The sequence below is a fragment of the Callionymus lyra genome, chromosome 9 (assembly GCF_982586985.1).
Source record: "Callionymus lyra chromosome 9, fCalLyr1.hap1.1, whole genome shotgun sequence".
Classification (NCBI taxonomy): domain Eukaryota; kingdom Metazoa; phylum Chordata; class Actinopteri; order Syngnathiformes; family Callionymidae; genus Callionymus; species Callionymus lyra.
In genome coordinates, this window is record NC_141826.1 from 9506562 (window position 1) to 9517472 (window position 10911).

Here is a 10911-nt window from a genome sequence, read left to right on the forward strand (position 1 = left end):
AGCGGGAGGGGAGGATGGAGATAACGGAGCATCTCGTTTCCTCTTTTTTATTTTTATTTTTTTTCGATTTAAACACCACTTTAAATGAATAAATCAGAACATTTAAAACAATTTATTAAGTACTTTGTTTGAATTTACCCATCAGCAAATCACGTGACATGAAATCGCGTTCATTTCTGGACTTCTTATTTTGTTTGAAATAAAACAAACTATATAATATAATATATTGCGTTTGTCACCCAGCGTTTTAGTATTTATTTATGTTTTTTTTTTATTTCCTGACAAATAAAACGAAAAATGGACAAAAAAATTCAATCCAGGCAAATACTGTAAAAATCCAATATTGTAATATTCTTTTAGTAATACATGTACGGTTATAAACATGTTTAATAAAGTTTATATCATATTGATATGATTTACTAAATTATTTTTTCAAGATCTGTATTACATTAAACGAAATAATTGTGTGGTTTTGATCATGTGAATTATTTACGCTTATTTTTTTTAAAGAGGGGTGGCAAACTTATTTAGACAAGGGGCTAAAATCTATAAGCGTTTGGCATAATTGCCATAAAGTAATTCTCGGAGTTATCTTGCTCTTTTTAGAATATATTTTTTCAGTATTTTTTTTTTATTGTTTAAGCACTTTGTGACGCTGGTCTACAAAAGCGCTCTATAAATATAAATTACTTACTTACTTACTATTTTTAATTGTATTTCTTTTCCAGTATGTTTTTTTAATTTTATATTTCTTCGAAATGATTATGTTGTCTTCTCTGCCGGATCCAAATCCCATATTTTCTGGACTTCTTATTTTGTTTGAAATAAAACAAACAAGAATATATTGCGTTTGTCACCCAGCGTTTTAAGAATTATTCATGTTTTTTAATTATTTTCTGAAAAAATAAAACGTTAAATGGACAAAACAATTCAGTCCAGGCAAATACTGTAAAAATCCAATATTTTAATATTATTTTAGTAATAGAAGTACAGTTATAAACATGTTTAATAAAGTTTATATCATATTGATATGATTTACTAAATTATTTTTTCAAGATCGGTTATACATTAAACAAAATAATTGTGTGGTTTTTGATCATGTGAATTATTTACTCTTATTTTGATTTTCTGGAACTCCTGTTGTGTTATCAGTTTTATCTTGACCTTTAAAGTAAATATTTTATTGAATATTGTTTTGATTGTTTAAGCGCTTTGTGACCCTGGTCTGGAAAAGCGCTGTATAAATAAAAATTACTTACTTACTTATCTTTTTTTTTTTAAGGAGGGTTGTCAAACTTATTTAGACAAGGGGCTAAAATCTATAAGCGTTTGACATAATTGCCATAAAGTAATTCTCGGTGTTATCATGCTCTTTTCAGTATATATATTTTTATTTTTTAAGCGCTTTGTGACCCTGGTCTAGAAAAGCGTTCTATAAATATAAATTACTTACTGTTTTTTATGTTTTTTGTTACTTTAAACGTAGTTTAATAGTTTGATACCAGTTTATTGTAGCAACAAAAAAGAAGAAGTAACTTTATAATGAATCAAAAGCAGTTTCAGTGATGGGAGTAAACCTTCGATAAAAAACATCTGTTTGCAAAACCATGAATGAAATAAAGTGCAACATGATGGTTAATCTTAAATGTGAAACAAATTCAACATAAATAAATTATCAAATGTCTGATCTCCTCTATCTAACCTCTGACAGGTTCAAGATCTTTTGTAACAATTGTGCAAAAGTTGGACGGGCATTTGGGATCTGCAATGAAAATAGTAGAAATAAATTAGTTTGGTTATTAAAAAAAAACACTTCCAGATGATCATCTCTCACCTCCATCCAGCACAGCTCCATCAGCTGGTGCACCGGTTCTGGTGCCAAACGTGGTTTTACCAGCCTCAGACCTGCATTCAACGACTCCACCACCTCAGAATTGAGCCGATTCTCATACGGATATCGACCCTCGCTGTACACCTCCCACATGAATACGCCTGCGAAAGGTGTGACAGTTAAGCCAATCCATCAACTGAAAACAAAGCATTAAAATGACTTGAAAACGGAGGCATGAACCGACCAAATGACCACACGTCCGACTTGCTACTAAATCTGCTGTGTTTGATGACCTCTGGTGCTGACCACTTGACCGGAAACTTGGAGCAGAAAGAACTTGTGTACTTGTCGTCGAGAACAAATCTACAAAAGAAAAAAAAAAAAAAAAAAAGCTGAAATCCTTATTCCAATTGTTTCACACATCATTGTTATAATGAGGCTCATTATCGTGGAGTGTTTTGAAAAAATAAAAGGCAGAAATCATTACTCATGAATTGTAGCAGGGGCGTCAAACTCAATCATAAAAAAAATCAAAAAGTTTTAGCGACGGAGAAAAAAAAAAGGACACTTACCAAACTGTCTGTAAAAGGAGGAATGGTTGTTTTTATCGTCTTTTTATTCTTGTTTTTATAGTTTGTTTTTATTATTTCCTGACTATCACTGTGTTTGTCCACCTTTATGAAAAATTCTGTTAAAATCAGTTTTACTCTAGAAGTCTGTATAATTGTTGACATCCATCTTATCTTAAATGCTGGCATCTTTACAGGTCAAAATAGCTAAATTAACTTTCTTTTGCATTATATTAAGTGGTAGCTTTCTTTGTAAAGCATGCTATAAAACAGAATATTATTCCAGTCAATGGGCTAATATCTAAATTACAACGTTCAAAATGTTTGTTAAAGAGTCAAATACTGGAATGAATATAACAATTTAACAGATTAAGATTTTTGTTTTCTTTATTTCTTCTTCTTCAGGGACCTGTTACGACCTTTTTGTCTAAGATTACCTTGTCATGCCGAAGTCGGACACTTTCACTTTCCCATCTTTCGAAACAAGGCAATTCCGGGCAGCCTTGAAGAGGACAAAAGAAGGATTTTCAAAGCAAACGTGAAGAACATTTGCAGGACTTCGATTTGTTCTGGATGTTTACCAGATCTCTGTGGATGAAGTTGGAGGCCTCGAGGTAAGCCATCCCTTCATTGACGTCCAGACACATGCGCAGCATTGTGGCCGGACTCGTACTCCCCTTGTTGTGTCTAAGGTAGTCCGTCAGATTACCGCTCTCCATGAACTCACAGATCAGACACATCGGAGACCGCTTGGTGCAAACTCCATAGAGCTGGACCAGGTTGGAGTGGCTCAGTTTCCTGTTGAAACATATACATTAGACCGGCAGTTCAGCATCTTACAATACATCTGGTGTCCACGTGCTTACGTCATAACTCTGGCCTCCTCTTTAAAGTCATCGTCTGACATACCCTCTCCTCTCAACATCTTCACTGCCACCTTCATGTTCCTCCATCTTCCCTCCAAAACCATCCCGAACTGGCCACTGCCCAACTCCTGACCCAGGCTCAGCTCGTCATAATGCACCTCCCACTGCTCTGTTGGACAGACAATCAAGAATCATAATAAAACAGTTGTCATACATATATTTCATAGTTTTTAAGTGATGATTCAACCCTGTCGTTAAACTGTATTTCTAAAAACACTTGAATTTGTTATTTATAGTTGAATTAACCATGGTCTGCATCGGAGCCAAAAAAAAAACTCTCCCCAGAAACGCTGCTCTTTTTGGAGAGTATTGAGTCGTTTCCGGGAGAAACAAAGACGTATCCAAGGGTGAGCCAGCCTGGGGAGAGAATTCATTTTGGCTGCTAGTGTCACATGCAGTCCCTCGACTGGATTTATGCAAACATTGTGAGATCAAACTATGATCATATAGAAAGTCCTCTGATAGCCAACTAACCATTTTATTTAGTATTTATTTAAATCATTCATTGAAACACAATGGTTTTGTTGTTTTGTTTTCATTCTTTTTCGTCAATTTATTTAGCTTGTTATAAAATGCGATGGCAAAATATTTATAGCTTTTTTTTTAAGGTTTTTTAGGTTGACGGCCCCTCACAACAAGAATCACAGAATATAATTTGGCCCAATGATGAAATGTAATTTCACGCCCTGCTTTAGAGGAAAGTAAACCGAGAGCCTAACCTTTTACCTTAGCTTTACCTCATTGTCTTCTGTGATGATAAAAACATCATAATCGCCAGAGTTTTTTATAAAAAACTTGAATATAATTTTAAACTGTGTAGAATGCAAACTAAATCTGTTTAATTTAATGTAATGTTTTGTTATTCATTACTTATTTATTTGTAAGTCTTTGGTAATGTCTCTTATTTTATTTAACTTTATTGTATTTGATTTATTTTTATTTCATTTATATTATTTCATTTTTACCTTCTGTAATGTCACCACAACAAATTCCTGTGTTGTGTTTACAACACTGGCAATACAAGTTTTCTGATTCTAATTCTAAATTAGATATATGTGGTCACATTATCTTTCGAATAAAGGAATTTAACCAAAACATGCATTGTGTGGATGTAAAACATTGGGAATCACAACAAGAATATTGGCTCTTGTGAAATGTGGAAAGTATGTTCACCAAAGAAACCACCAGAGGTCAGTGAAACATCTGTGAACTGGACATATGGAATGTTGTTATATATTTGTCAAAAATGTACTCTTAACAAGTACATGTTTATGCTACTAATATTAACAAAACCAAGGTCAAAATAAATTCCTAAGGCAGGTTGTCAACACAATGTACTGATGATAAAATTTCGTTTTAAAAAAAAAGAAAATGAGTCAAATATTAAATGTCTTCTGTAAGATTTGATACAATTGTGCATTTCAACCTTTGGAAGGATCTTGAATTGCCGGTGAGGAAGGTTTTCCACGTGAGACGATGTGTCTCAAGCGTGTAATCAGACCTGCACGATGAAAAAAAAAAAATTTAGATTTTCTAACTGAGATTCTTCCTCCAGAGTCATCATTACATATGACATCTCTGAAGGATGTCTGTGTTTTTACCTGCAGCGTTGTGCTGATGGTAATGGATGAGCTCAGGAATGCTGCTGAACAGGTACCTCTCTGCCAAGTAAAATGCAACATCACCATCTCCTGTCTGCCTGATTTGATAATGTTTCACTCTGGTGTTCCGCTCGTCGTTCAATCTAAAAGAGACGTTAGGATCAAATAAGTCACCGCCGCCGTGAGAGAGACCGTTAAAACCATGTGATGTTATGAAAACATAAATACCCTGCAGCTTTGGTGAACACTGAGACAGTGTAGACTCCTGCCTTGCTCGAGTCTCGCACCATAAAAGCACCCTCTTTACCCTGAAATCACATCATTGCATTAAAGGTTCTTATGATGTTGTGACTGTATGAAAATACAGAGAATGAGTTTTCCTGTTAGAACACGCCAGAGGAAACAGTGGTTTGTGCGTCGTCTGTTATGATGGTTTGAGTTGAACCTTCTTACCTCTTGCGTCAACAGTTCCTCTGCTTCCGCTCGTGTGGCATTTTTGCTGTACCACCTGCGAGGGGACAAGATTGTCGACGATCAAGACGTTCTTTTACTTGTTCAACATCTGGCCTGTGACTCACTCGAACCCTTCAATGTAACTGGACTTGTCGGTGACGGAGGTGCTCGGCACGAAACCCTGGTTTCTAGAGAAAGCGAAGAAGATGATGTTCGTGCTCATCGTAAATGTTTACCTTCATGAGATGATTGTTTCTGACCCCTTATCATCCTCTACTGTCCACCAGTCGGGGTGGGAGCTGTCGATAATCGTGTACTCCTGGAGTTTTTGCAGTGGCAGGTCATCATTTGCCTGCGGGGTGTAGTCATCCAAAGCAATGACTAATCTAGGACCAGAATGGCTGTCCAGCTTTGCATTAGCTGTCTGAAGAAAAGAAGGTTAATTAAGTTATTTATTGAGGTAAAAACGGTTGAGCTAATCAGTCTCAAAGTTTATAATCTAATTAATAAATGTAATTAATCATTGAATTCAAGATGTTTTTACTACTTCTTAACTATTTTACTAAAACAAAATGTTACAGTCACTGAGAAGTGAGGTGCAGTGAAATCTAAACTTCAGCTTTGAAGATGATTTCACTTTTCATACGCTAGTTCATCATAATATAGTTGTTTGAGTTTACTGTTTCCTATATTAGTAATGGAAGAAAAGCATGAGCAACATGTTCCAAATGTGTCATTTTGATGTGAAAGGTGAAACACATTCTGCCGCACGGAAACAAAGTGAAGCTCTGTGTAAATGCTGGAAAATACCACCATCAATAGCTTTATATATAAGGCCGGAACTAACAGAAACTTATATTCATTGAAAATCGTTTACTAGTTCCACTGTAATGTAATATGATTTCATAAAATATGACCCCTTACAGATTCATATGACAATATATTTTAGCTGATTTAGATTTAACCTTTTTATATTCACTGTTTAACAAAAGCCTTATTTAGTAGTCACTGTTTTTATAATTTATATGTTTATTTCATGCATATGCTTGATCCTGATTTTCTAAATAACATTAAAAAAAACATCATACAGGATTATTTAACTATTGATTATTTTATGCTCAACAGTTAATTCTAACTCAGTTAAAACAAACAGTTAATAAATTCAGTGTTGTTCCTGCAACACAGACCATGTATATAAGAAAGTTCAGGGTAGACTGTACTTTCTGAGTAGGCTTCGATAATTTAACATCTGCAAGAAGCTCCTCTACCACTCTGTGGTGGCCAGTGTTTTATGCTGTGGTTTTTTGGGGGTGGGAATGTGTCCAAGAGGAGTGTCAACAGGTTGGACAGAAAGGCTGGTTCTGTGGTTGGAATGAAGCTGGACTCACTGGTGACAGTTGCTGAGAGGAGATCACTGAACAAACTACTGTCTATCATGGATGATGACAGTCATCTTCTCAGCACTGTCATCAGTGAGCAGAGAAGCAGATGAAGTGCACAAATGTTCCTTCCCAGGTGCAAAACAATTGTACAATTCTGAGTTCGGGGGCAGGAGTGGAGTAAAAGTATCTGGAAGTTCTGTTCTATGTTAGTCTTTGTATCCTTTGTTTTTGTTATTTTTCTTTGATCTATTTTCTTTATCTTTACCTTTAGACTTAGATTGTATCATCTTGTTCTTTCTTTTTATTTCTCTTTGTTCTTATTTTATTTTGATTATTTTTTATGAAAAATTGCTGTATTTGCTGTGGCTAATTGGGAAAAACAATTTCCCGAAGGAGACCTCCTGAGGGATCAATAAAGTTCTACCTACCTACCTACCTACCTAATTCAGGATGCACTGAAAGGTCTATGCTATAAAATGTACAACATGTGCACAGACACTGTAATACAAATAAATGAAATAATAACCAATAAAACCTTCCTTTTAAATGAACCATCAAATAACTTTTCCTAGATATAAAATTACTTTAACTGCAATTTATAACAAGGATTTCTAATTAGCTGATATTTATTCATTGTATAAAAGTTGATGAAGAGAATGCAGACGGGGTGGACGTAGGACAACACTGACAGTAGACGGTAAAATTGATTATATAAGGAAGTATGTGTAAAGATGGGTAAAGGTGGAGACGGCTGACTCGCTAGGGAAAATCCCAAAGGCAAATTCCAGAAGACAGAGAAGCTGTTTGAATTGTTTACATTTTAACTTGTAAACTGTGTTTGGATAAAGCATGTTCTCAAAACATTTATTAACCAGGATATTGTGTTGTTCATTTGTTCGCATTCACTCCTCAGGTTCTAAAACAATGTATTCTCCTTAAAGATTGTGTTTCCAGTAACGTATATTTTGGATTTTAAAAATAGGGAAAACTACTTTGTGGAGAAAAAAAAAACATTACAAATAAAAAGCTAACCATTACCTCCAGATCTGGGACTTGAGGAAGTGGCTTTTTTGATGCTGCATTGAAAACAAGAATAGTTTACTTCAACCTTTGTTTGCACTTGCAAAACCAACACAATTGTAATGTTGCGCAACAGTTCAAATGTCATTTACATTTCATTGAATGATTAATGGATTAAGACAGAGGACACACTGCAATTGGAAAAACAACAAAACAACTGAAATGAAACAGGAAAGGGAAGTCATACAAACCATAACCCACTGCATCGTACACATAACAGCCTAACGCAAGTTTTTCCTGTTGTTGACAACATCTCCATTTACCCTCAGTCCAGAAATTTGGATGGTACTTGAACACCAGTTTGTTTCCCTTTGTCTCTATTTGAAAAAAAAGAAACTTTATTTGTCACCATTTAATTTTTATAAATTATATTTGCATCCATCGTACCTTCTTTGAGAGCTCTGACCCATTTCTGGCGGCAGTCATTGTCAGGCGCATAAATGTAGAGGTAATGGTTGTCGTGAAGAATCTGTGTGCACATGTTACATCGCTCAGTAGTTTTCAAAACACAGTCTTTCACAACAAAGACTAAATCAATTTCACCGATACATACTTGAAAAGGGTATTTATAGTCACAAGGGATGGGCAGATCACACAACACAATTTCGACACACTTGATTCTGGACAACATGATGCATCCTTTCTCTACAGGTTTTTTCTGAAAGAAGACAATCTTCAGTTGCTCTTCATACAGTCAGAGATAAATTGTATTACATGAATTAAAAACAAGATGTGTGCATTGTACTTACTCCTGGACGGTGTTCTGAATACTTGAGTTTCTGAGTATCCAGTACAAAAAAACGTTCCTTGTAGTTACATGGAGAAGTTCTCTTCTTTTGTTGCGATTTCTTGAAGAGTGTTTCCTTCAAAAGTACCCTGGGAAACATTGTTGACATGATTTCAAATAAAGTGAGCAGCGAAGAGAGTAAATGAGCGCGCAACAAAGGAAATGAGGGGAAAAAATAAAACGTGAAACAAAACCTCAGAAGCATAACCACATTGTTGAGATGAAAAGTGGGTTGTGCTAGGAAGGAGGATACACTGACACATTTGAGTGTTGCAAAACTTAATGTGTGAAAGTTCGAACTGCAAGGCAACCTCTGCACTTGATTTTATGATCAATGTTCCCTGTGACTTTTAGATTTTTAAATGACTTGAAATAAACGTAATAATAATAATGATCTAACCAAAAGAAAGCCTTGATCATGTATGAATGTTATTAAACTAATCTGTTGATATTTGGTATAATGTAGCTAAAGGCACTTTTTGAGACAAGATGAGCAGTAAAATAAAATCAGAAAAATACTTTTTATCACATCTTATTTTACTTAATGCCCCTGCCATAAAAAAAAAAACTCGTCTTCAAATCAACAAAACAAACAATTAATAAATATTATAAAAAATAAATACACTTTCATCGTAATAAGCTTTGTAAACAATATAACAAATGTGCAGTATAAGCGACGAAGAAACCAAATTCAGCGTGTGCAGCTATTATCCAATCAAACACGTCTAACATTATCACGTGCACAATTTGACCAATAAACAACCGGAGAAAACGTTGTCGACGGGTCGGCTAACGAAGAGGTAGCTGTGGGGTTTTTTCCGCCATATTCAAAGTAAACATTAACTTCATTAGAGGAGCCCTTCACTGGTGTGTATGTTTCCTATATATATTTTTGACGTTTGACTGTCTATCGATAAGTACTGTTTATTTGAAGGACGGTGACGGGTAGTCCGCTGCGTTACTGCTAACCGGCGAAATGTTGCTAAGCTAAGTAGGCTAACTAACCCAGTGTATATAAGGGTACAACGTACATATAATACTTAAAATGTTAGCGGACAACCTAATGTAATGTGGTTTAAAGAGGCTTTAGTAACAGCTCCTTTTATTAACACGATTATATTTTTCGTGATGAACCTATCAAGCTATCAAACAAACTGGAGTTATTGTGGTCTAACTCTTCAGCTAAGTATATGGAACCAAACGTGGGTTAATTCTAGTTAAATTGGTATCCATTGGATCCATTTTTGTCCGACTTATTGATAGCTGGTTGCTTGCAATTTTGGAACACAATTCATTACAAATGCACATATTCAAACAATTTCCCGCAGGAGACCTCCAGAGGGATCTATCTATCTATTATATCATGTATAATATATTGAACTGGATTTGTTTTCCTTTCTCAGATCATCATGGGTGAACCACAGCAGGTCAGTGCCTTGCCCCCTCCACCTATGCAGTACATCAAAGAATACACGGATGAAAACATCCGCAAGGGGCTTGTTCCCAAACCGCCACCGCCCATCAGAGACAGCTACACCATGTTCGGCAACCAGTTCCAGTGCGACGACATCATCATCCGGCCACTGGAAGGCCAGGGCATAGAAAGACTCCATCCAATGCAGTTCGACCACAAACGAGAGCTGAAGAAGCTCAACATGTCTATTCTTGTGAACTTTCTGGACCTGCTGGACATTCTCATTAAGAGTCCAGGAAGTATGAAACGAGAGGAGAAGCTGGAGGACCTAAAGCTTCTGTTTGTTCACATGCACCACCTCATTAATGAATACAGACCCCACCAAGCCAGGGAAACACTACGGGTGATGATGGAAGTGCAGAAGAGACAGCGACTGGAAACGGCCGAGCGTTTTCAAAAACACCTGGAGAGAGTCGTTGAGATGATCCAGGGGTGTCTCTCTTCCTTACCAGATGATCTCCCACAAATAGACGGCTCTGATGGCGATGAAAACAGGACTTTGGTTGGTGCCGCTGGCATTTCTGGGCCGGCCTTGAGGCTCAAAACAGAACCCATGGATGTGGAAGAATCCGGTCCAAGCTGTATGCCCACAAATCAACCGGAAAAGACTCTGCCTGTTGGGAAGAAGGAAAAAGTGTGGGACAAAGATGCAGCCATGTGCAGTATTATTGATGAACTTGCATAACTTCCATTTTATTCATGTCAATATTTGTTTGATATTAAAATTTAAAATATTATTTACCTTTGGTGTTTTATCACTTTGTAAGTTTCCCACCCGACAGGATTTAACATTTGACAACATGGTAAT

At 36.0% G+C, this 10911-nt stretch overlaps 2 protein-coding genes across 2 annotated transcripts; one reads left to right on the forward strand and one right to left on the reverse strand.

Moving 5' to 3' along the window:
- Positions 1-54: 54 nt before the first annotated feature.
- Positions 55-9098, reverse strand: itk (IL2 inducible T cell kinase). Its single transcript, XM_087799420.1, has 17 exons — positions 8592-9098; positions 8396-8500; positions 8230-8311; positions 8034-8159; positions 7801-7838; positions 5641-5804; positions 5506-5568; positions 5381-5435; positions 5156-5235; positions 4928-5070; positions 4753-4827; positions 3267-3435; positions 2982-3198; positions 2838-2902; positions 2076-2194; positions 1835-1992; positions 55-1762 (listed from the first exon to the last, which is right to left on the reverse strand). Exons 1-17 carry the CDS (start codon positions 8832-8834, stop codon positions 1694-1696), a joined length of 1971 nt encoding a protein of 656 aa, XP_087655546.1. The 5' UTR covers positions 8835-9098; the 3' UTR covers positions 55-1693.
- Positions 9099-9397: 299 nt separating this feature from the next.
- Positions 9398-10844, forward strand: med7 (mediator complex subunit 7). Its single transcript, XM_087799421.1, has 2 exons — positions 9398-9496; positions 10033-10844. Exon 2 carries the CDS (start codon positions 10039-10041, stop codon positions 10786-10788), a length of 750 nt encoding a protein of 249 aa, XP_087655547.1. The 5' UTR covers positions 9398-9496; positions 10033-10038; the 3' UTR covers positions 10789-10844.
- The last annotated feature ends 67 nt before the right edge of the window (positions 10845-10911 follow it).